The 25,173-nt window shown below is 60.0% G+C and overlaps 1 protein-coding gene across 2 annotated transcripts in view; it reads left to right on the top strand.

Annotated features, from left to right (window-relative positions):
- Window positions 1-25,173, top strand: part of CELSR1 (cadherin EGF LAG seven-pass G-type receptor 1) — a 145,957-nt gene that overhangs the window by 95,010 nt on the left and 25,774 nt on the right. For both annotated transcript variants that reach the window (XM_070790585.1, XM_019959994.2), the window contains exons 6-19: window positions 4,208-4,365; window positions 5,713-5,876; window positions 6,243-6,368; window positions 9,465-9,631; window positions 14,670-14,855; window positions 15,710-15,823; window positions 16,606-16,780; window positions 17,349-17,490; window positions 19,001-19,121; window positions 20,765-20,948; window positions 21,381-21,482; window positions 22,082-22,176; window positions 22,555-22,764; window positions 23,972-24,155. In XM_070790585.1, the coding sequence (XP_070646686.1) occupies window positions 4,208-4,365; window positions 5,713-5,876; window positions 6,243-6,368; window positions 9,465-9,631; window positions 14,670-14,855; window positions 15,710-15,823; window positions 16,606-16,780; window positions 17,349-17,490; window positions 19,001-19,121; window positions 20,765-20,948; window positions 21,381-21,482; window positions 22,082-22,176; window positions 22,555-22,764; window positions 23,972-24,155 (2,128 nt within the window). The remainder of the gene's footprint in view (window positions 1-4,207; window positions 4,366-5,712; window positions 5,877-6,242; window positions 6,369-9,464; window positions 9,632-14,669; window positions 14,856-15,709; window positions 15,824-16,605; window positions 16,781-17,348; window positions 17,491-19,000; window positions 19,122-20,764; window positions 20,949-21,380; window positions 21,483-22,081; window positions 22,177-22,554; window positions 22,765-23,971; window positions 24,156-25,173) is intronic.

The following is a 25,173-nucleotide window of genomic DNA, read 5'->3' as shown; positions in this document are numbered from 1 at the left end:
TTTTCTCTTGCACAAACTTTAAAAATTCATCTTGAAGATGTGAAGGGGCAGCTCCTTTCGCCTTGCTGTCTGTTCTTTGCTCCTCCCCTCTGTGCCCACAGAGCCTTGCATGCCTTCTCCTCCCCAGCCCCAGTCTCGCCCTGAATGCTCGGGTGAACCGCTCGCATCACAGTCCCTCCTGCCAACGCGCGGCTGGCCGTGTGCGCCTGAGCCAGGCGCCGTCGCCGCCTCACGATTGTCCTGATTCCTCCCCCCCACCAGCCATCCAGCCATGCTTTGTCTTCCCTCGACCAAGATGGATGAGCTGAGCCCAGATCAGACACCCTTGCTGGGGCCTTTGTTCCTCCCAAACCCCCAAGTCAGGCTGACTGTGTCGACACACACACTTCCCAAGCCTGATGGAGAACGCCCGCTGCTCTTTCTGCCTGTAATTGCTTGTGAGTCTCTCTAGGAAGGCTTTGGGATGCAGTTTATCCTCGTTTGACAGATAGAAAAAACGGGGAAGGTGAATGGTGGGTGTCCATCCAATTTTTTTTTTTCTAATTGGGTGAAGTTTACATAAAATTAACCATTTAAAGTGGCATTTAGTGCATTCATGATGCTGTGCAGCCACCACCTTTATCTAGATCTGAGATATTTCCATCACCCTGAAAGGAAACTCTGTACTCATTACCAGCCCCTCCCAGCCCCCCACCACGCCCTCCCCCTGAAACCACTCCTCTACTTTCCGTGTCTCTGTCTGGACACATCACATAAATTGGGTCACACAAGGCATGATGTGTGTTGCGTGGCGCAGAAGACGTCTGTGCCAGGCGTCTCTCACTTGGCGTAATGTCTTGGAGGCTCACCCACATTGTCACATATAACAGTATTTCGTTCCTTTTTAATGGCTGAATGATAGTCCATTGAATGGATATACCACATTCCGTTTATCCGTTCACTTGCTGATGGACTTTGGGGTTGTTTTGCCTTTTAGCTGCTGTGAACAGTGCTACTGAGACCTTTTGTGAACAGGTTTTTGTTGAGTCCCTGTGTTCGGTTCTCTGGGGTCTATTCTTAGCAGTGGTTTCCTGGGTCACGTGGGGCCCCAGCTCAGTACTCCCTGAAGTTGCTCAGTCGTGTCCGACTCTTTTCGACCCCATGGACTGTAGCCTACGAGGCTCCTCTGTCCATGGAATTTTCCAGGCAAGAATACTGGAGTGCGTTGCCATATCCTTCTCCAGGGGATCTTCCCGACCCAGGGATCAAACCCACATCTCCTGCATCTCTTCCATTGCAGGCGGGTTCTTTACCACTGAGCCATCGGGGAAGCCCCGGGTCACGTGGCTGCTGTGTTGAACTCTTTGAGGACCCTCGTCCATGTGTTCTGAGTCACTGCAGCTTTGGTTCCTGTTACCCACAGCCTTCCCCCCAGCTCCCTTCTTGTTCTCCTGGCGATCCTGACCACACGTGGACAGTTGGCCTGGGCGTGAGGCTGGCCGGCCTGGCATTCTGCTGGTTCAGGAGTAGCGGCCGTGCTGCGGAGTCAGGCGCTGGCCCTGGGATGTCGTGGCTCCTCCCCGAAACCTCCCTGTGCGTCTCTCCTGCTGGTACTCACAGTTCTTACTCTGCGGGTGCTCGGTTCTGTGGTCCAAAGGGCCATCTCTTTTGGCCCAGTGGCTGGTGGATGTGGGAGCAGGAACGAAGAAGCAGACGCCAGTTCTTGTTTGCTTCCCCCCGCCTTGCTGCTTCAATGAAGTAACGCCAGACTCTGGAATCTGTCTTACCAGTGAAACCCGTCTCACGTCTGTAAGTGCTGCTGTAAATACAAATGCTGATTTTTTTTGTTTTTTGTGTTTTTCTGTCTTTCCGTTTTCCTCCTCGTTTCCGTTTGAAGCCCGTGGCTCTGAGCTGCTGATTATCAGCAGCGGTTTACAACAACCGCAGTTGTGTAGACAGCAGGTTCGTTTCACTAGCGCCTCCCAAGTATAAATGCTGTTTACGTCCTTCCCCTGAAAGGCTCACACCCATCCCCAAAAATGTAAATTGCAAGTTGTAAAGATAATACGGGGCTTGCACAGCTGGAGGACGGTTCTTTCCCCGGGATCGCACCTAATATTTAAGCGTCTCATAATAGGCACTTGGACGTGTTCTCTAAAGGGGACTGCTATTACAGAGCGAGAAAACAGGTTATTTTTTTTACTTATCTAACTGTTGCTTAACCAAAGGTGAAATCTTTAAAGGAATAGCTTAGCCGACCTTGTGATCTCACCAACTGACGCAGAAGAAAATGGAGAGAATTATGCGCGAGCTGGGCCACCACGGGCAGGGGCAGTCTTCCTCTGGCTCTACCTGAGAAGGGCTCGAGGGAGGCTCCGGCGTCTCACGTTGACGTCGTCCTGAGGTCCCTGTCGCACAGAGAGGATGGGTATTCCAACATTAAACCTTCGTCTTGTAGACAGAGAGACAGGTGTAGTGATGGCCTTGTTCGGGTCGGATGGTGGCCAAGGAGGAAGCAGGAGGTTTGGCTGGGGTTGCCAGGTACAGTGACGTAGGCTGTGCAGAGCGCAACTCCAGAGGGTAAGGCCAGGGCGAGCGAGGCCTCCTGGAGTCACACAGCTCGGCCGCCTGGCTGGGCTCCTGTTACCAGAAACCCCACGTCCTGCCTTTTGGCCCAGCATCCTCAATCAAACGGAGACTTTTTTTGTTCCTATTAAAAACTGAAGGTTTGGAGAAAAGGAAACCGAAGGTTTGGAATGAACTGTGTAGTTGTTATTTCCCCGTGAAAAGACATCGAAGATGATTCAGTTAAATTCTCTGTTTTTACAACTCCCCATTTCCAATATTATTATAAAGAAGCATCGAATTTCATCATTATAAACTCGACTGGACCCCAGACCTATCACGTGGAGGCCCTGAGCCCTTGCTCTTGGGGTTGATGGACAGTCCCCACTGGGACTGGGAGCAAATGTTCTCTGTGGGGGAGGAAGGAGCCCCCACACGTCGCGTGCGGATGGTGAAGCGTGGTGACCCTCTGGGTTAGCCCACACGCCCCCTCAGGAGGCAGCGCTCGTCCAGGCTGTGCAGATGGGGAAGGGGCCCAGGCGCCTGGCCTGGCCCGAGCCTGCCCTCTGCATTTCCGGAACAGTGCCCCTTCCTGTATCACGTGGCTGGTGTGAACGGTGCTGTGTCTCCCGTTAGGAGGAGTCTGAGGGCCGTCTGGGTGGGTGTGCTGGGTGTCCTTGAGGGCTGGCCGGTGGGGGACTGGTGAGGAATGCCCAGGATGAGCGGGCTGCCCAGGGAGAGGGAGTCAGTCCTCGGATGTGAACCTCAGCCTCCCTGCTTGGGGAACGCACTCCTTCCAGAAGTGGGCAGGCTGCCCCCTGCGCAGTGGTCCCAGGGGATTCTTCTAAACAGCCCTGGGCAGGGAGACCAAGTGTGTGAGAACCACGGGGACACCGGGGAACGCGGGGAGCTGGGGAGGACGGTGACTGATCCGGGGCACAGAGGGTGGCTGACCTCGGGCCAGCCAAAGGGGCTGGAGGGTCACCCCCGGGCCAGGAAGAGCATGAGCCCTCGAGGGGTGAGCACCTGGAGTTACCATCCTCCTGGGCCAGATGAGGGGTACCCCGCCGGGTGTGGGAGCACTGACTGTGCAGCCCTCACCCCAGGAACCAGGTCAGGAGGTGCGTGGACATGGTCTGGCCAAGGCGTGGACTCACGCGGATATTCAGGAGGGGTCCCGGGGCCCTGGTGTCGGCTGTGGGACGAGACACACAGACTAGGGGGCTGACGGCAGACTGGCCTTCTCCCCGGTCCTGGAGACGGGCATCTGGAGCCAGCTGTGTGCAGGGCCTCCCGAGGGCTGCAGGGCATGCTCCTTTTTGTCTCCGTCAGGGGTGCTGGCGCCCTTGGCTGTGGCAGCGTCACCCGCCTCTGGCTCCATCGTCACACGACGTCTCCCTGGGTGACTGTGTGTGTGAGGGTCTGTCCCGCTGCAGCACGCCCTCAGCCCAACCAGTTACGTCTGCCAGATGCCAGTTTCCAAACAAGGCCACATTCTGGGGTTCTGGGAGGGACGTAAGTTTGGGGGGCTCCCCGTTCACCCAGGACAGGTGGTTTGGAGACTAATTTAAGACCAGGCTAGTGGGGAGGGCGTGTGCCGGGGCTGGGGAACCGGCTGGGGGCGCTGGCGGGAGGTCACACTGACGGCTTTCTCGTCCCCCAGCCCAACATCGGCCGCCTGGGCCTGCCCCACGGGCCGTCCGGAGAGAAGGTGGCCGTGGTGACCGTGGACGACTGTGACACGGCCGTGGCCGTGCGCTTCGGCAGCTTTGTCGGGAACTACAGCTGTGCTGCCCAGGGCACTCAGAGCGGCTCCAAGAAGTGAGTGTCCCGGGGGCGGGCCCTGCAGTGCGCCCTGTCCACAGCCACTGCACCAGAGGGGGCGCCCAGGACGGGCCACAGCGCGGGGCACTCTGGGCCTGGAGTCCTGGCAGTCCCAGTCTGGGGTGAAGTCGTGCTTTGTCCCTCATCCCTCGATATGTCAAAGCCTCCCAGAACAGGTCCCCTTAGACTCATCTGCCTAAGCGGTGGCCAGGCCACACCCAGAGTTGTGACGGCCGGCGTGCTGAGCCCAGAAGCCCTTGCCAGCCCTGTCTCCACGGGAGCCCTGGCTTTGTTCCAGAAAGCGCTGGTCCCTGCGATTCAGGGCTGGGTCAGTGAGCCCTCTGTTAGGTCCAAGCGGCTGCATCACCATGTGGATGCCGGGGTCCCTGGGGCCCATCGTAACCCCGGGCAGAGACATGCTGACGTGGAAATTTCCAGTCAAGGGGTATAAGGGTCCATGCAGGACTCAACTCGGATTGCTTGGGTGGGATATTCACTAAGCTCTTTGAACCCCACAGTTAGTTGAGCCTGGTCTGCTGGGGCATCTGGTATGAAACGTGCCTGTTTCCTAGGCTCCCCGCCCCCAGCTCTGGTGCAGGCGGGGCGCCCCCGGCTCAGTGATGGGACAGGTGTGCGCCCGCAGAGCCAGGGTTCGTGTTTGCTGTGACCTCCACTCAAGGTCGTTAGGGACCAGAGGCAGGTGGCACCACTGTTCGGCTCTGCGTGTCCTGTTGCGGTGTGGACAGGCCAGGCCAGCAGGCAGGACTCGGGCGGCCACCCGAAACCTCCCGTTTGTCAGGACCTGATGCGAGGGGGTAAACTGAGGCACAGAGCGGCTGAGAGCCGGGGGCGGCCCCGGAAGCAGGATCTGCCGAGTGTGTTCTGGCCTCTTGGCCGCCTGCTTCCTTGGCCTGCCCACCTGTTGGATTTACTGCTGCTCAGGGTGACGAGTCGGAGAAGGCAAAGGCACCCCACTCCAGTACTCTTGCCTGGAAAATCCCATGGATGGAGGAGTCTGATAGGCTGCAGTCCATGGGGTCGCTAAGAGTTGGACATGACTGAGCGACTTCACTTTCACTTTTCACTTTCCTGCATTGGAAAAGGAAATTGCAACCCACTCCAGTGTTCTTGCCTAGAGAATCCCAGGGACGGGGGAGCCTGGTGGGCTGCCGTCTGTGGGGTCGCAGAGAGTTGGACACGACTGAAGCGACTCAGCAGCAGCAGCAGCAGCAGGGTGACGAGTGAGCCCGCAGCTGAGGCCACGGCTCAGCAACACCAGGTTATGGCAACGCCAGGGTCCCCCTCGCCAGCCCGCCATTTCAGCGGTTGACGTTGCCTCCACAGGTCCCTGGACCTGACTGGGCCGCTGCTCCTGGGGGGCGTCCCCAACCTGCCTGAAGACTTCCCGGTGCGGAACCGGCAGTTCGTGGGCTGCATGCGGAACCTGTCCATCGACGGCAGGCACGTGGACATGGCCAGTTTCATCGCCAACAACGGCACCAGGGCAGGTGCGGTGGGGGCGTCATGGGGTCGCGGTGGCCAGGCAGGGAGGGCATCCTCCACTTCCTGGGCCCTCAGGCCTGCCACCGACCCAGACCCACGATCCCAGGTCCCCAGGTGGCCCGGTCGGCTGGCGGGCTGGGCCTGCGGCTGCGGGCCTCCAGACATGGGCGTTCCATGGCGTCTCAGGTCTTAGATCCTAACGGCCCAGAGGGGCCCGGGTCTGCCCGCCACCTCTCCAGCTATGTCCACGGGATGCATCTCCCTGCCGTGCGGGTCGGTGCTGAGAGACACGAGTAGACCCCCACCCCACCCCCTCGTGGTTCTCTGCTCCGTCTCACGCTCTGAGCCCATGCCCTGCGCTCCATCTCCAGGCTGCGCTGCTCAGCGGAACTTCTGCGACGGGACCTGGTGTCAGAACGGGGGCACCTGTGTCAGCGGCTGGAACACATACCTGTGCGAGTGCCCGCTCCGCTTCGGCGGCAAGAACTGCGAGCAAGGTGAGAGCTGGCGCGGTGGGTGCCGGGTGCCCCGGCCTCCCGTGGCACGTGTGTCCCCAGGCCTGGGTCCTGGTGGGGAGCTGGGGGGGCGGGGCAGCCCAGGGCCAGGGCTGCGGGCACCATGGTGCGTGATGTTGGAGCAGAGGCCGGGCACCCAGGATGGGTCTGCAGGATCCAGCCCTTTGCGTGAGCTGGACCAGCGTGGCGTGGGGTGTCCACGAGGGCCAGAGGAGCGGGCGGGGCCTGGGTGAGCCTCCTGGGGGCTGTGTGTCTCCTCACGGGCACCCTGAGCTGCCAGGGGCAGCTCCCCAGGCCCCGTGCCCCCACGCCCCTTCTCACCACCCCGGGGCTCTGCCAGCTGGCCGCCTCCCCACCGGACCGCACACTTCGTGGGCATCAAAGCCTGGGCCTCCCCCCCAGACCCCACCCCTGCTGTTGTAGAAACTGGCAGGTTTTAAATGACTCGTTCATTTTGAGGCAACATGGTGTTAAATAAGAGCAGTGATTTAAAACCACTGACGCTCCTTACAGTCGAGGGGCCTAAAGGGGCAGGCGGAGGCCACACCAGCTTGGACCCTCTCCCTGGGTCTGCCTTACAGTCAAGGGGCCCAAAGGGGCAGACGGAGGCCACACCAGCTTGGACCCTCTCCCTGGGTCTGCCTTACAGTCAAGGGGCCCAAAGGGGCAGACGGAGGCCAGACCAGCTTGGACCCTCTCCCTGGGTCTGCCTTACAGTCAAGGGGCCCAAAGGGGCAGACGGAGGCCAGACCAGCTTGGACCCTCTCCCTGGGTCTGCCTTACAGTCAAGGGGCCCAAAGGGGCAGACGGAGGCCAGACCAGCTTGGACCCTCTCCCTGGGTCTGCCTTACAGTCAAGGGGCCCAAAGGGGCAGACGGAGGCCAGACCAGCTTGGACCCTCTCCCTGGGTCTGCCTTACAGTCAAGGGGCCCAAAGGGGCAGACGGAGGCCAGACCAGCTTGGACCCTCTCCCTGGGTCTGCCTTACAGTCAAGGGGCCCAAAGGGGCAGACGGAGGCCAGACCAGCTTGGACCCTCTCCCTGGGTCTGCCTTACAGTCAAGGGGCCCAAAGGGGCAGACGGAGGCCAGATCAGCTTGGACCCTCTCCCTGGGTCTGCCTTACAGTCAAGGGGCCCAAAGGGGCAGACGGAGGCCAGACCAGCTTGGACCCTCTCCCTGGGTCTGCCTTACAGTCAAGGGGCCCAAAGGGGCAGACGGAGGCCAGACCAGCTTGGACCCTCTCCCTGGGTCTGCCTTACAGTAAAGGGGCCCAAAGGGGCAGACGGAGGCCACACCAGCTTGGACCCTCTCCCTGGGTCTGCCTTACAGTAAAGGGGCCCAAAGGGGCAGACGGAGGCCACACCAGCTTGGACCCTCTCCCTGGGTCTGCCTTACAGTCAAGGGGCCCAAAGGGGCAGACGGAGGCCACACCAGCTTGGACCCTCTCCCTGGGTCTGCCTTACAGTAAAGGGGCCCAAAGGGGCAGACGGAGGCCACACCAGCTTGGACCCTCTCCCTGGGTCTGCCTTACAGTCAAGGGGCCCAAAGGGGCAGGCGGAGGCCACACCAGCTTGGACCCTCTCCCTGGGTCTGCCTGGAGGTGTTGTTGGTGTTGTCCAGTTGCTCAATTACGTGCGACTCTTTGCAACCCCGTGGACTGCAGCACGCCAGGTTTGGAGCTGCCCGGAGCCCGTTAGCAAGTTGATGGCCTGGGGAAGTCCTGCCTGTGGCCGCCCGCTGGCCCCCAACCCACAGCCTCTCCGTAGAAGGCAGACGCTCCTCACCCCAGCCTGCAGGCCCCGAGGGATGGGCTCGGGATCTCCTGTGGCTGTTTGCGGGCGTGGGGACCACGGCTTCCCTGAGATTCCCTTAAGGAGGTGATGAGCAGAAGTGGGCGGGCCCCGTGATAGGAGGTTCTCAAGGGGAGCAGAGTTCACAGCGCGGGCGAGAGGGTGGAGCTAGCGGGCAGCCCACCTGTGCCGGGCGGCCCACCCTGCTCAGGGCCACAGCGACGGAGCTGAGACGCGTGACGTGGGAGCCGAGGTGTCGTGTTACGACCGCAGTCCTTGTCCGGGACGCGGTCACTGGTCAGGGCCCCCTGCTTTGTGTCACGAGGCACAAAGCCTTTCAAGGCCCCAAAGGTCTGCTTTCCGTGTAGCAGGTGGGCACGGCCCGTGCAGGCCCCGTGGCCAGGTTAGGTCCAGCCCCAGCTGAACGCCGCGTGCAGGAAGCTGGGGTCGCGGGAGGGGCAGAGGCCCCTGGGGGACACAGCACCATCGGGCCGCCTGCCCTCGGAGTTCCTGTTATGGAGGCTGGGAGCCTGGCTCCGACTGTGCCAGAGCAAACAGCTGCCAGGGCTGGGTTCCTGAGAACAGGAACCAGATGCTGGTGCCCACGGGGCTCAGTGGCCCCCCGAGGCCGCCCCCGTCTGGCATGCCCCGTGCTGCCCAACCTCGTGGGGATGGCCACGGGCCCACCTGGGGACCTGGGCTGAGGCTCGGGGAGCGGCCCTGAAGCCTGTGATACGCAGGGGTCTGGAGGCAGAGATGAAGCGGGGTGGGCTCAGCGTCACCCCGCCCACCGGTCTGTCTGTCTGGAGGCAGAGATGAAGCTGGGTGGGCTCAGCGTCACCCCGCCCACTGGTCTGTCTGGAGGCAGAGACGAACCGGGGTGGGCTCAGCGTCAGGTGTGTGTTGGGGGAGGGGGGCAGGTAGACTAGGCTCTCAGGGGCCCCCACTGAGCCCAAGGGTCCTGGGCTGTCCCGTTCTGCCTGCAAGCCCCTTCCCTTACACGGGCCTGCTTGAGAAGCCCCAGGCCTGAGCCTCACTGTCCAGGAGGGTGGCCTGTGTCCTGGGGGGTGAGAGGAGGTTTCTGCAGGGCCCAGAGTTCCTGGGCTCAGAGGGCGAGTGCTCTAAAGTAGAAGTCTGAGGTCAGTTCTGCATTAAAATAAGAAAGGCCCAGGGTTTCTCCCCTCCTGCTCCCTGGGGCCCTGTCCCGCCCTCTGCTGCTGAAACGGACTCTCAGGGGCCAGACTCTCAGGGGCCGTCTGATGCGGGGAGCCTGTGTCTGTGTCCACAGTCATGCCCCACCCCCAGCGCTTCAGCGGGGAGAGCGTCGTGTCCTGGAGCGACCTGGACATCATCATCTCCGTGCCCTGGTACCTGGGGCTCATGTTCCGGACCAGGAAGGAGGACGGCGTGCTGATGGAGGCCACGGCGGGCGTGTCCTCCCGGCTCCATCTCCAGGTGAGTGGGAGCCCCGTCCCACCCCGGGCGCCTGCAGGACAGCTGTACACCCACGTGAGGCGACCAGAGGCTCGGGCCGTCCGCCCTGAAGCCGGGCCTTCCCACTGCCCTCGAGGGGCGCCTGGTCAGTTCTCTCTGCCCACGCCGCTGAAGGACCAGGAGAATGTGACCACCCAGCGCCCAGCACCAGATCAGTCAGCCTGTCAACCCTGCTGGGCGGGGGCTGGGGGCGCGGAGCCCAGGGGGAGCCCCTTCTCTTCTCCCACCTGCCCCACCCCCACCCGCCTCTCACGCCTCCCTGTCCCCTCCCCCGGTCTCTGCTCAGGTGCGTCTCCCGCGCAGGCGCGTTCAGGTCGCACTGAAGGTGCAGTGTGTGCCTCCCGGGTAATCACGGCCACCATTGTTTTTCCCGTATTAACCAGGAATTGTATGGGTTTACCAGGCGGCCCCAGATGCCAGCTCTGGGCCGGAACACGGCGGGCACTCCTCTGCCCGGGGATGGGGTTTCCCTCTGTGGTGGTTTTACCGTTGGAACAAATTAAATTGGCTGATTCAGGTGACGAGTGGGCGCTCGCAGGCTGTCATTGGCAATGGGGTCTCCGTCGGAAAAAAGTACGCTCTCAATGGAACAACACCCAAAGCCACGAACTCCTGTATTGTCTGAGTAATTAAGGTATGAGTAGCTGATTCAAACATGAAGGGTTTCTGCCAGGAACCGTGGCCAGCGCCTCCCTGTGGAAGCCTGGGTGGCAAACGTGGTGACCTCGGGGCGGCAGGGGGATCTTCCAGACCCCGGAGGCCACCCAGAAGGCCGCCCCAGGGCCGTTCCCAAAGGCTGGTCAGCTGGGGATTACAGACTACTCTGGGCTGTTTCCACACGACGCTTGTGGAATGCAGGCCCCCCGCGGCCCGTGTGCTCTGGGGGCGGTCTCCGTGGTGTTCCCAGCCTCCGCAGCAGCCCAGACAAGGCACAGAGTCGTCCTGCAGCCGGAACAATTTGGCTGATTGCTCTTAGGCGCCCTAAATCCACCTCCATTGTCAAGTGGGAATCACCTGGCTGCTGCTAAATGCTCTCCTAAATCCGGCGACAGACCTCAGGTGGCAAGCAGCTACTCCCAGTGCCCTGGGATCATTCTGCAGGCGCTGCTTTTGTTTGTGGTGGTACGTCATTTCATCGTGGAGCTGCTGGCTTCGGGGCTTTGTTAGCGAGGACAGCGAGAGAGAATGGCAGGGCAAGTTTAATGAGTTGACTGGGGCTTCTGCGAAACGAAGGGAAACGAAATATAAAAAGGTGAAAAACTGCCTTCTTCCGTTGACTCTCAGTTAAGACTGAAAAGTGAAACACATTACTAGCTGCGTTGTCTTTATAATCAGCTAAACACATTTTCTGTTTTCCGTCAAGATTTCTTCTTTGGCCCTTCGGGTATTGGTAAGCAGCTCTCTCAGTTAGCAGACAGGTGGCGTTTTTAGCCGTTTTGTTATTGTTTCCAGCGTAACCGCAGGACAGAGAACGTTCGCCGTGTGATTTCGGACCTTTGAGATGTGCTGAGACTTGCTTGTGAGCCCCGCATTTGGTGATTTTTGTCGATGTTCTACCTATGCTTGAAAAAAACATGTGTTCACCGCAGTCGAGTTCTGTAGCGTTCTGTCTGTCAAGTAGGTGGCGTATGTTCATGGCGCGTTCACATTTTTTCTGTCCTTATTGCTTTAGGGAGTTTACTCAGTTGCTGAGAGAGGTGAGTTAATCTCCAGCCTCGACTGTGGCTCATCTCTCAGCCCCTCTGGACCTGTCCGCTCCTGCTTTGTGGATCTGCAGGCTCCGTTGTTGTTCTGGTTGTCGCTGTTCAGTTGCCCAGTCATGTCCGACTCTTTGTGACCTCATGGACTGCAGCCCACCCGGCTCCCTGTCCCTCACCATCTCCCGAGGTTTGCCCAAGCTTACTTCCGTTGCCTCGGCGATGCCATCCAGCCATCTCATCCTCTGATGCCCTCTTCTCCTGCCCTCAGTCTTTCCCAGCATCAGGGACCTTTCCAGTGAACCAGCTGTTCGCATCAGATGGCCAAGATACTGGAGTTTCAGCTTCAGCATCAGTCCTTCCAACCGGTATTCAGGGTTGATTTCCCTTAAGGTTGGTTTGATCTCCCTGCTGTCCAGGGGACTCTCAGGAGTCTTCTCCAGCACCGTGGTTCGAAGGCATCAATTCTTTGGCATTTTGCCTTCTTTATGGTCCAGCTCTCACAGCCGTATGTGACCGCTAGAAGACCTTAGCCTTGACTAGATGGACCTTTGTCGGCAGAGTAACGTCTCTGCTTTCCAACACACTGCCTAGGTTTGTCATCGCTTTCCTGCCAAGAAACAGTCGTCTTCTGATTTCATGGCTGCAGTCACCATCCACAGTGAGTTTAGAGACAAGAGGAAATCTGTCACTGCTTCCACCTTTTCCCCTTCTGTTTGCCGTGAACTAATGGGGCCGGATGCCATGATCTTAGTTTTTTCAATATTTAGTATTAAGCTGGCTTTTTCTCTCTCCTCCTTCACCCTCATCAAGAGGCTCTTCAGTTCCTCTTCACTTTCTACCATTAGCATGGTATCGTCAGCATGTCTGAGGTTGATGTTTCTCCTGCCTATCTTGATTCCAGCTTGTTACTCACCCAGCCCGGCATTTCTCACGATGTGCTCAGCATGGAGGTTAAACAAACAGGGTGGGAGCAGACGGGACTGTGGTGCTCCTTTCTCAATCTTGAACCAGTCAGTTGTTCCACACAGGGTTCTGTTGTTTGTCAGGAGGCAGGTAAGATGGTCTGGTATTCCCGTCTCTTTAAGAGCTTTCCAGTTTGTTGTGATCCACACAGTCAAAGGCTTTAGTGCAGTCGATGAAACAGAGGTAGATGTTTTTCTGGAACTCCCTAGCTTTCTCTATAATCCAGTGAATGTTGGCAGTCTGAGCTCTGGTTCCTCTTCCTTTTCTAAACCCAGCTTGGAAGTTCTTGGTTCACATAAGGCTGAAGCCTAGCATGCAGGATTTTAAGCGTGACCTCACTAGCGTGGGAGATGAGTGTAAGTGTCCAGTGTTCAATACTGCCCTCCTTGGGAACTGGGGTGAGGACTGGTCTTTCCCAGTCCTGTGGCCACTGCAGGGTCTTGCAGATTTGCTGACACATTGAATGCAACACCTTGATGGCATCACGCTTTAGGGTTTTGAGTAGTTCTGCTGGAATTCCATCGCATCCGCTAGCTTTATTAGCAGCAGGGCTTCCTGAGGCCCATGTGACTTCGCTTTCTAGAATGTCTGGCTCTGGGTGATGTGATTAGGCAATGTTATTAGGTGCATACAATTTTAGGATTGTTTTATCTTTCTGGAATATTGACTCTGTTATCACGATGAAAATCCTCTTTATTTTCATAATTATTTTTGCCTTAGAATATACTTTGTCTCCTGTTAATATAGCTGTGCTTAGCTTTTGTTGGTGTTTCTGTGATGTATCTTTTTCTATCTTTCTCCTTTCAACATTTCTGTTTCCTCGTATTTCAGGTTCCTTATATTCAGCAGTGCACTAACAGTGTTTTTTTTTTTTAATATGCTCTGTATGTAATTTGAAGTTAGGTTCGTTACAACACTGTGTTTTTAGATTTCTAACATGTATTTTTGGAAGTGTAGTTGATTTACAATCTTAAAGTATTTAAACATGGTAGCTTGAGTCTTATCTCATGAAACAAGGAATAATTATATCCAGAAATAAGTCTACTGGTACCTGAATCAGTCTCCTTGAAAGCTCTGTGGTTCCCATTACTGTTTTCACGTCTGTGTCTGATGGTTCTCTCATCTGGATTCCCAAGAGTCTGTTTTAAGACACCGTCCTCTCTCCTGGCGTTCTTGGTTATTTTTGATTGAATACTGGACATCATGTTGACAAGCAAGAGGCAGTTTGAAACGAGGATGGTGGTGTCATTATACCCTGTGTTTGCTTCTGGTTGCAGCCCTCACCCTGGGCAGGCTCAGAATTCCACTTCCTCTCCTCCCAGCCACACAAGCCAAGAAAGCTTCGCACAGCTCTCAGCCTCATCGGTTCCTCCCAGAGCCGTCTGGCAGCCGTGCGGCAGGGCCGAGCGCGTCCCTGCAGACCCCCACCCTCTGCCTGGCTGTGCTTCTGTGACTTGCAGTGCCTTGGGTCACTCTGGTGCCTTGGACAGCCGTGCGTTAAGATTCTGCCTCATTTTCCTGGGTGTGCTCAGGAGGCGGGCTGGTCCAAACTGCCCAGTCCTTCACTGGAGAAAGGGAACCATGATCTCAGCGTTGCCCCAGCTACGTTCTCTCAAAACACGAACGTCTTAGGCCGGTTACCACGCTGACTTCTGTCTTTTCATACATATATTTGAACATGGTGGCCTGAATCTTGTCCCATAAAATGAAACATTTACATCCAAAAATAAGAGCCCAATAGTCAACAGAACCTGTGATTGTTCCGATACCTAAGTCCAGGGGGCTTCGTCTTACTTGATCTCTGCCAATATTTGACGCTTCTTACCATATAAGAGGGGCTTCCCTGGTGGCTCAGCTGGTAAAGAATTCGCCTGCAATGCAGGAGACCCTGGTTTGATTCCTGGGTCGGGAAGATCTGCTGGAGAAGGGATAGGCTACCCACTCCAGTATTCTTGGGCTTCCCTCACAGCTCAGTTGGTAAAGAATCTGCCTGCAATGCAGGAGACCTGGGTTCGATCCCTGGGTTGGAAGGATCCCCTGGAGAAGGGAATGGCTACCCACTCCAGTATTCTGGCCTGGAGAATTAGGGTCGCAAAGAGTCGGGCACGACTGAGTGACTTTCACTTCACTTCACTTTATCATAGAAGAAAGCATGTGATTCTGGAACATGTGACAGGCAACAGCAAATTAGACTTTGCCCAATTTTTATGTTCATCTTTAACTCGGTGCCCCACGGTGAGTCTGTCTGCATGGCTTTGTTCCTTAAGTGACTGCGATGTGGTTTGTATCTTGTCATCACTGCCTCAGTCCCCAGTGGAGCTCTTCCCGTCCTGCAGATCCTGAACAACCACGTCCAGTTCGAGGTGTCCCACGGCGCCTCGGACGTGGTGTCCATGCAGCTGTCCAGGTCACGCGTGACCGACGGGGAGTGGCACCACCTGCTGATAGAACTGAAGAGCGCCACGGAGGGCAAAGACATCAAGTACCTGGCTGTCATGACCCTGGACTATGGCATGGACCAGGTGAGTGGGCCTGCGGGAATGCAGGGGGACCCCGCCAGGTGCCAGATGCTTGTGGATTTGGAGGAGTGCTTTCTGGGCTCCCCTGAACTCGGGTCCGATGTTCCTCCTTCTGCTGGGGTCCCGGGAGCCTGCACCTCATCCCTGCCTAGACGGTTTCTTGTAGCAAAGCTGGCTTGAGCCACAGCCGTTCTGTGCTGTGCGTCTGGGGTACACAGATGGATCTGGTGGGGGCACATGACCGAGGTGCCGGAGGGGCTGTGGGCCCCCGGAGAGACACACCTGTTGCAGCTGGGCAGGTGGCATGCCAGGCAGGTGACTCAGAGAACGCTGGATCTGCAGGGTGTGAGCCAGGTGACCGGAGGCATGTCAGGGGACCCCCACACACTGGAGGGGCTTCCCTGTGCTTCCTAAGAGCTCTTGGAGTCCAGGCTCTTCCCGCACCTGGCTCTCGGAGTGAATAGCTGCTGTGTTCTGAGCTTGAGGATCCGGCTGAGACTTCCTTAGGTTCCTGCCACCATGGACGGGTTTTACTTTTTTTTAGTTTATCGAACTTTCTTATGCAGTGGCTCATTGGCGGTGCCCATGACAAGTGGGAGGGTGGCCCATGTTCCCCCAGCCGTCCACCTTGGCCGGGTTGGGACACAGACACGTGTCCCCCGGCTGGTTCCCGCACCCCGCCATCTCATGCACGAACAGCTGTGGTCTCCACGGAAATGGCTGCGTGGCCCCCTGTGTGAGGCAGGGACGGCCCCCAGGCTGAGGGGAGCGCCCGGCGTGGCTGGGTTGCAGTCTCTGAGCGCGCGCTTCCTAGCTAGGTGTCTGCAGGCGGTGGCCCAGCCCCTCTCTTTGCACAGGACACGGTGCAGATCGGGAACCAGCTTCCCGGGCTGCGGATGAGGAGCCTCATCGTGGGGGGCGTGTCTGAAGACAAGGTGTCCGTGCGTCGCGGCTTCCAGGGCTGCATGCAGGTACCCCGCGTGCGCACCCTCCCCGACCCCCACCCTGGGCCTCCACGGCGGGCTCAGGGCGGCCGGCACCGCCGTGGGTGTCATGATCGTCCTGCTGGTTTTCAGCAAACGAGTTCACTTGTCTAATCGCCCACCCAACTTGAACACATCGTGTTTCCCACTTACGGCCCCCCTCTTCCCTGCCTCCCCTCGAGTTCTGCACCGCCCTCCCAGCCACCCCCTCGTCCACCTGCAGCCCTGCCTTCATGTCCCATCCAGAGCCTCCCTCTGGCCGCCTGCAGCAGCCCCCATCCTCACCTGGACGGGCCCCACGCCCATCCCCTAGACCAGGTGTGCTGGCAGCAGCCTGAGGGAGCCGTTCATAACGATGTTCCGCTCATGTCCACCCGCCCCCAGCCTCCCACTGCGGGCGACAGTCCTTCGTGCCTGCCCTGCACTCTTGCGCCTCCGTGATCTGGCCCCATGGTGCTTTGCACGGTGCCTCGACTCCGGACACCCTCTGCACAGCCCCCCGCTTCTCCCAGGAGCCGCCCTGCCCTCCGTCTCCAGCAGCTGTTCTGCTTCCTGCTTCCTCCGTGACCCTCACCATGGAATTATCAGAACATGGAATTAGTCCGTCTCCATCCCAGATGGCCTGAACCCCGTCCTGGGGTCCACACCTGGGGAGGGGCGGCAGTGCGTGCATCCTGGCCTCACTTTTGCAATAAGGGACCCCTGGCTCCCTTTTGGGGATTCCTCCAGCCCCGAGGGACTGACTCTGGGCCCCCCTTTCTGAAACGCAGGGAGTGAGAATGGGGGAGACGGCCACCAACATCGCCACGCTGAACATGAACGACGCCCTCAAGGTCAGGGTGAAGGACGGCTGTGAGGTGGAGGACCCCTGCTCCTCCGGCCCCTGCCCTCCCCACAGCCATTGCCGCAACACCTGGGGCGGCTACGCCTGCGTCTGTGACAGAGGTGGGCACCTGCCGGCCGCGGGGGGCGGCGCCTTCTGTGCTTTAACCCGCCCCGCACGCCGAGCCGGGCGCTGGTCCCCCAGCAGCTCTCTGCCGGTGTGTGGTGCCGGAGCTGTGTTTCGTAACTGAGGAGGGGCCCCTGTGCTGTCTCTTCACCTGGGGGCAGGGACACTCCCGCTGTACCCTCCGGGCACACTGACACGAGGGAGCGGTAGTGAAGGGCACACGCTTGAGAATAACATGTTGGGTGCTCGCCTCTGACTGTCGAGGTGATGCTTGGCTGGTACCGTCAGCTCCCCCAGCCTCCCACCCTCCCCAGGCAGCCTGGGAGGCCCTCTCCTCCGTGTTTCCAGGTCGGACCCCCTGAGTGTCCGTGCTTCCTGTGATTCCAAGGGCCTCTTCAGCTTTCCTCCGCAGAGCAGCCTGGAAAGGGGGTCTTGGGGCAGCCGCAGATTGCAAACACAGGCTCACGCAGAGGGTCTCTCCCCACCCATCCCCCCTCGCGGAACAAGGACCGGCGGTGTGAGAGGCGTGTCCTGGGGTGGGGTAACACTGGCCTGTCCCCGCAGGGTACTTTGGGAAGAGGTGTGTGGATGCGTGTCACATGAACCCCTGCAGGCACGCGGCGGCCTGCGTGCACAGCCCCGACTCCCCGCGCGGCTACGTGTGCGAGTGCGGGTCCAGCCACTACGGGCAGTACTGCGAGAACAGGTGAGCGCCGCCCCCGCCGGCGGGCCCGTGCGCTGCCCCCGCTCCCGACCTGCTCTCTCCTCTCTGTTACTGAACCCCAAGTAGGCGAGGTACCTTTTGATCACCTCCATCTGATTCCCCCTTCATCACCACTCGGTGAGTTTACAATAGCTTCATTACGGGGTTTAAAAGCCTCCCCAGGTGGCTCAGTGGTAACGAATCTGCCTGCGAGGCAGGAGACACGGGACATGTGGGTTCAATCCCTGGGTCGGGAAGATCCCCTGGAGGAGGAGATGGCAGCCCACTCCAGTATTCTTGCCTGGAGAATCCCATGGACAGAAGAGCCTGGCGGGTTACAGTCCATGGAGTCACAGAGTCAGACACAACTAAGCGACTGAACAGCAACATATGGTTCTGGATAACAAGGACGTGTCTTTTAATTTGGTGTGAAATAAATGAGAATCCAACCGGGCATCTCTCACCAACCCCTACTGAGCTTGTCTCCACCCAAATGCACAGCAGAGCTGCCCAGCCTGCCGGGTGATGGTGGGATGGAGTCAGGGAGGCTGAAGGGAGGGGCACCTCCAGGGGGTGTTCCGGGGGGGACACCAGAGGGCAGAGCCAGCGAGCAGTGATGGCATGAGGCCTGTCTAAGGAGCTCAGAGGGTCAGCCAGTCCCGGGCAGGGCTGGCACATGCTGTCCCAGGCAGCTTCTGGACCGGGGAGACTCCCAGGCCTGAGTGGAGGGCCTGCCCGCAAACTGGGAACAGAGCTCAGCTTTGTGGAGGCCACGGGGGCCCCGCAGAAAGCCGTGGGGGGATCAAGACTGGGTGTCAGAGAGCCTCCGACTCTGGGGTGCAATGTGGCTCAAGCAGGTGGAAGCCAGAGGCCAGGGCACCGGCTGGGAGGCCGTGTGGCATCCCTGAGGCCTGGTGTTGCCCGTAGTGCAGGGCTGAGGAGGCAGGGGGAAGGGGTCCCCCCCAACGTCGATGCAGATCCGTCAACACCAGACTGGAGCCCCACCCCTGTCCCGGCCGTTTGTATTCCCCTAGTGTGTACACAGTCAGTACTTAATAATTGCTGGTTAGGTGAACAGGTGAGAAAGAGGGATTGACGCTGGTGGGCGGGCGGATGGAAAGCTGTCAGCCAGGGTAGTAAACGTAGGGCAGGGTTTCATTTTGTGGAGCCTGAAGGGCACGCGTGTTGGGTGGCGCCGGGCCACGGAGAGCTAGCCTGGCGTGAGGGTGGCTGTCACCCACCCCGTGGGCCAGGCGTCCTGGTGGGGGGTGCTGGGCAGTGTGACGCGGGAGCCTGGGTCAGGGTGTCACCAGTGTCTTCCAGACCTGGGCCCCTGAAGGCTGGGCCTGGCACGTGAGAGGCTAAGGGCTTCCGTGGAGGCAGCAGGGGGAAGCGGACCACTCGGGCGGGGGGCGCCCAGATCCAGGCCAGTTGGGGCCCAGGCCGCCAACATCCCTCTGGTGCCACAAAGGGCAGTTACGTACCTTCCACCCACTATCTGATGTCCCAACAGAATCGACCTTCCGTGCCCCCGAGGCTGGTGGGGGAACCCTGTATGCGGGCCTTGCCACTGTGCGGTCAGCAAAGGCTTCGACGCCGACTGCAACAAGACCAGCGGGCAGTGCCAGTGCAAGGTGAGGCCCGCAGGCCGTGGGGACCCAGGGGAGGGAGGGGCGGGCACCGCGCCTGCCTGGACAAGAGCACGTGACTTAGGTGTTCACGGCGTTCACCCTCAGCACCCCAGGCCTGTTGGCTCAGCCCACCCGGGGTCATCGGAAGCTGAGACATTTCTGTGCGTTTGGCTCATCTTCAGCACCAGCCGTGGTTCTCCCCGGTTGGCCGTTTTTCTGGTCTTTTATCGAACCACCCGACAATGACCCCCATTGAAAATATGAGGGACTTTCCTGGTGGCTCGGGACTTTCCTGGCATTCCGGTGGCTAAGACTTAGCCTTTCAGTGCAGGCGGTGTGGGTTCAATCCCTGGTCAGGGAACTAAGATCCCGCCTGCCTCATGGCCAGAAAGCCAAAACGTACAACAGAAGCAATGTTGTAACAAATTCAGTAAAGACTGAAAAATGGCCCACATAAAACATTTTTTAAAAATGTAAACAAATAAATGTGGAAAGCGTTGCCCACTCCCCCCGCCTTGGATACCTGTCGCCCTCATGCACGGCCTGTTCTCAGCCCAAATCACATGGAAACCCGGCCCCCTTGGCCTCCTGGAAAACACCATGTACCTTCAGAATATTGTGTCAATAATCGCCGTGAGCTGCCAGTAACTTGAATCCCAAAGGGAAGGTCTGTCTGTAACAGTAGCTGCTCAGAGGGATGCGAAGTCTGCTGGCTGAGCTTGCTGACCCAGGAAGGGACCCTGCCCTCACGGTGCTCTCTGCAGCCCCAGCGCTGTCTGACATCCGCGTGTTGCTTGGGGTCTGAAGAATCACGAGGGCCCCGCAGAGCAGGACCACGCACGCAAGCCACGTGGTGGTGGATGGGGTCGTAGCCTCAGTGGGGGGCAGGGCAGAGGGAAGGAGGGTACTTGGGGAAAACGTGCATAGGTTTTTCTTTTTTTTTTTTTTCATAAAAAGTTATTGCAAATGCAGAAAGAACTATGAATGTTGACAGTGACATCCATGTCCCCTCCCAGGGTGGCTGCTCACGTGTAGCGTCCCCTCTAGGCCCTGGAGGACGTGTGGTTGGAACCCCCAGGGGACAGTTCCGTGTCCCTGTGTGACACGGAAGCCTGTGTCACTGTGTCCTGGGCTGCCAGTTGCCCAAGTCACCGCCTGTCCCAGTTTCCAGCTGGCGACCCGTGGGCCTCGGGGGACCGAGTGGCCCGGCAAAGGCACTGTGGCCCGTGAACCACCCAGCTGGGCGTCAGTCCAGGACTTTCCAAAACTGAAGCCTGTGTTCTTGACCATCACCCTGACCTGTCTGATGACAGATGTTCAGACGGCTTCTAATTTCTTACACTTTAAAAAAACAAAGCACAAAGCTCCCATCTGCCACCCTGGTGCCCCCGTGCACAGATCGCCACTGAGTCTCTGATCCTCTTGAGGACAGCAGCTGGCTCACAGTAAGCACTTGCTGAGATGTGAAGACACCCCTGCCCCGTCCAGCGAGGGGGCCCCAGGCACCGTCCGTCTGGACGCCGTGGGTGGACGGCAGCCGTGAGGCCGGCCGGCCGGGCTGGAACCCTGACGTCACTCAGGACACGTGCTCCAGGGGCGGGGCCTCTGCGGCACTGACGTCCAGCCTCTGTTTCTGGCTCCCGCAGGAGAATTACTACAGGCCCCCAGGGCAGGACGCCTGCCTGCCCTGTGACTGCTTCCCGCATGGCTCCCACAGCCGCGTCTGTGACATGGACACCGGCCAGTGCAGCTGCAAGCCCGGGGTCATCGGACGCCAGTGCAACCGCTGCGACAACCCTTTCGCCGAGGTCACCGTCCTCGGCTGCGAAGGTCTGCATCACCCTCGACCCGCTCGGGCCGTGTGGCAGGGACGGGCACTGTGGGTCTGCCTCTGGGGGGGGTGCTGTGTGTGTGCACGCGTGCGCTGCGCTCTCCTGCGGCGTGGGGGGGTGTGTGTGTGCACACGTGCGCTGTGCTCTCCTGGGGCGTGGGGGGCTGTGTGTGTGCACGCGTGCGCTGCGCTCTCCTGCGGCGTGGGGGGCGCCTGACAGCCTCGTGATCCAGTTGTGTCTGCCTGGCTTTCTATGGCTGGTGCTCCAGGCAGCGTGGGTCAGAGCCTGTGTCCCCCTCCCTGAGTCTCACCCCCATGGTGGAGGCGTGCGGGGTCCGGTTCTCGGTGGGGCTGGGCTCCCTTCCGGGAGGAGCGTGCAGGGAGCACCGCACACTCATGTGCCAGGCTGAGCGCCTCCCCTCTGTCCCCAGTGATCTACAACGGATGCCCCAGAGCGTTTGAGGCTGGCATATGGTGGCCACAGACCAAGTTCGGGCAGCCAGCCGCAGTGCCGTGCCCCAAAGGGTCCGTGGGTAAGTACCACGGGGTGTGGCCTGTGGCATCCGTTCCAGACAGGACAGTCAATGGTGTGGGGCTCGCGGGAGGGCTGGCCAAGGCATCGGAGCTCACTGGATGTTCCGTGTTGAAAGAGTTCCTTTACCCAAAGTGCCAGGGTAATAAGAACTTCTTCGTCCATTGTAAACGGCAAAACCTGGAAAGAGCACAGGAAAACGTGAAGAGCACCGCGGCGGGAGGGTGGGGTCTCTTGGTAAGATGGGGGTGATGCCTGCGCCCGCGCCTCCAGGGGCCTGGAAGGTCCAGTGAGACGACGCAGGGAGCGCCAGCCCCAGGCGGGGTCCAGGCGGGCCCACAGTGCACATGGACACGGTGGGCGCTCCAGAGACCACCCAGCCGATTTATCCTTTCACGGACTTGCTCAGCTGCCCACCCACGGTAACTGAGCGGCCCAGGTCAATTGTAAGGTTGCAAATGTAGGGCAGATGTGGGCACGGCCCCAGACCTGAGGGAAGAGCTGTGTCGGCTTCATGGCTGCAGCACCCTGGGCCCTGGGCAGCCAGGGGTTGGTTCACAAGTCAGCTCTCAGGCTGGACGGGTCCTTCTCTGCTCCTAGGAAACGCGGTCCGGCACTGCAGCGGGGAGAAGGGCTGGCTGCCCCCGGAGCTCTTTAACTGCACCACCGTCTCCTTCATCGACCTCAAAGCCATGGTAGGCTGCGCCCTGGGGACACGCGGGAGGGTGCTTGGCGTCCAGACCCCGGGATCGCGTGGGCCCAGGCCGGCCCTTGGAGGCCGTCTCCGCCTCCCTTTCCAGATCTCAGCCCGCGTCTGGGTCTGCAGACTCAGGGCCCCCGGGTTTGGGCCCCCCGCCCACAGCTGCCTGCACCCTGCCCTGTCCCTCGTCCACCTGGGCTCTTTCTCCAGGTGCTTTTGAGCCTGACACACCCTCCTTTTGTGTGCCATGGCCATCTGGGAGTCTGGGGGTTTTTACAGTTCTTTCCTGAGAAGGGGGTTTCCACTGGAAAGCAACGGGCCCTGCGTCCTGGGAAGGGCCCAGGGCCGACGTGGCGCTTGCTTCCTGACCCAGAACGAGAAGCTGAGCCGGAACGAGACGCAGATGGACGGGGAGCGGTCCCTGCGGCTGGCCCGGGCGCTGCGCAACGCCACGCAGCACGTGGCCACGCTCTTCGGCAACGACGTGCGGACGGCCTACCAGCTGCTGGGCCGCGTCCTGCTGCACGAGAGCAGCCAGCAGGGCTTCGAGCTGGCGGCCACGCGGGATGCCGACTTCCACGAGGTAGGAGGGTGGCAGGCGCGGGGCCCTCAGCCCCACACATCTGGGGTCCAGGTGGGGCTGTGACCAGCAGGCGTGTCCAGTGTCCTTGGGGCAAGACCCCACTTTCCCCATGTGAGCTCAGGCCCATTTAGTGACTGGAAAGGGGACTCCTGAGGGTTAGGAGCATCGCGGAAAAGGAGCAAAGGAGCAGGCCTGATGGGGAACAGCAGGATGCCGTGCGCACCAGCGTTCGGGGTGGTCTACCTGAGTCAGCCCGCTGACTGCCACACTCATCCTCTGTGGAGCCCACTGTTGCCCAGCTTTACAGTTAAGGAATCTGAGGCCCAGGGGCCCAGGGCACACAGCCTGTGAGAGGCCCCTGAGCTCCCGATCTCGGGTGGCCTGGCGTCTCCTGCCCTAGAGACAGCCATGCATCGTGTTTAAGTGATCAGTCCCTACAAAGCATCTGTTGAAAATAACCAGTGAGGAGCCGCGTTCACTAGCTTATAAACTGCTCTTGTGTTGGCGGGTGGCTGGCATTGCCTCGTGTTTCTGCTTCACTCCTAAGGCCTCCTGGTCCATGTAGAGCCCCCGGGGACCCTCTCCAACCACTCAGAGCCCCCGGGGAACCTTCCTGTCCATGCTGACCACCCCCAACCCTGGGAACCTCCATGCAGAGTCCTCAGGGCCTCAGAAAGTCCTGTCACCCGCGTTTCAATCCGGGCCTGAGGGTTTGGGCCAAGGGAGTTTTGTTCCCATTTCCAATTGCTTGCAAACAGAAGTTTCTCATCCTGCCTTCAGCCTGGGTTGTGGCCCCCTGAGTCCCAGTGACACCCCCGTGTCCTCACCACGCTGCCCCCCGTTCATTTGCAGTGTTCGGGGAGGGGGCGTCACCTGAACCAGAGTGCACCGGGCATCCTGGGCTGCCTCCCTGCGGGCTCAGCAGTGGCCAGGGTCCCCACGCCCGGCTCTCCTGGTGGGGTGGGGGTTGCCGATGTGACCGGGGGGCGTCTCTGCCTGCCTCTCCCCTTTGCATCTCGGGGGGAAGCCCTGCAAGGATTCACTGACCATGGAGGTTACACTCCAGCGCCTGTCCCCATCTCTGACGTCTGGGCCCAGCCTTGTCCCGAAGGCTCCCCAGAGCCCGGGCCCTGTCTCGTCAATCAGGCTCCTGCGGGCTGGCCGCACGTAAGCTGAGCACCGTCTGTCCGTCTGTCTGTCCGAGCAGGACGTCGTCCAGGCGGGCAGCGCCCTCCTGGCCCCAGCCACCAGGGCCGCCTGGGAGCAGATCCAGCGCAGCGAGCCCGGCACCGCTCAGCTGCTGCGGCGCTTCGAGGCCTACTTCAGCAATGTGGCCCGGAACCTGCGGAGGACGTACCTGCGGCCCTTCGTCATCGTCACGGCCAACATGGGTGAGGCCACGGCCCAGTGGGGGTGGGGGACCCCCAGGGCCCGTCTGCAGTGCCACCCACCTTGGCCACGTGTCGGGGAAGGGTCGACGCGGGGAGGATCTTGGTGGTCCGCAGGCCTTCCAGACCTGGGGGTGGGGCTGCCCAGGGAGGCGGGCTCGAGGGTCTGGCCATAGGTCCAGCCTCCAGCCTCAGGCAGAGGCTCAGACCCCAGAGGGGCAGAGACAGGCCGCTGGTAGCAGGCGCAAGGGAATACCAGCCCCTATACCCACCGCGCCGGGCCGGGGGCTGAGCCGTCCGCACAGCGGACGCCTGTGGACCAAGTCGCCCCAGGGACCCAGGACGTGCTATTCTGGGCTCGGGGCTTAAACAGTCGGCTTCCTTCCTGGGGAGGAGGCCCTGATGTAGGGCCAGCCCCACCTGCCCAGACAGGGAGACGCTGGAGGGTGCCGTCCTGGACGTGGGGCTGCTGGTCTCCCTCCTGTGTTTATTAAGCTCCCCCATGGGGCCTCAGGTGGGACCCCAGCACTGCCCCTTCCCTGGGAGTTGCCCCTTAATTTCCGGGATCATCTGTCTCCAGAGGGCTGAGCCTTTAACCCAGAGCTGGCGTGGACCCTCGGGCTCATGGGGAGGGGCCTCACTGATGACCAGATGCTCACGCTGAGCTCACCTGAGCCTGGGACGCTGGGGTGGAGGAGAGCGTGGGATGCTGTCGTCACTGGGGCAGGAGGGAAGGAGGAGCTCCCGGGGTCCCTGCCTCCGTCTGTGGAGAGGATCTGGCAGAGCCGGCCTGCAGACTCCCGGGGCAGACAGGACTCGGGCACCCGAGGGGCGTCTGGTGCAGCTGCTGCCCCCCAGCCCCTTCGAGAGGCCGGTCCCGGCCAAGCCTCTGCCCGCACACCCTCCAGCGTCCACCCCGATGCTCTGGGGTTGGGACCCTCCCCCTGCCCTGGCCCGAGAGCGTCCTCCTGGGTGCTGCTTGTGCTGGGGCCAGCCGTCCACCTTCCCAGCCCTTGGGGCC

The sequence above is a fragment of the Bos indicus genome, chromosome 5, assembly GCF_029378745.1.
Source record: "Bos indicus isolate NIAB-ARS_2022 breed Sahiwal x Tharparkar chromosome 5, NIAB-ARS_B.indTharparkar_mat_pri_1.0, whole genome shotgun sequence".
Classification (NCBI taxonomy): Eukaryota; Metazoa; Chordata; class Mammalia; order Artiodactyla; family Bovidae; genus Bos; species Bos indicus.
This window is presented reverse-complemented; position numbering and strand designations above follow the sequence as displayed.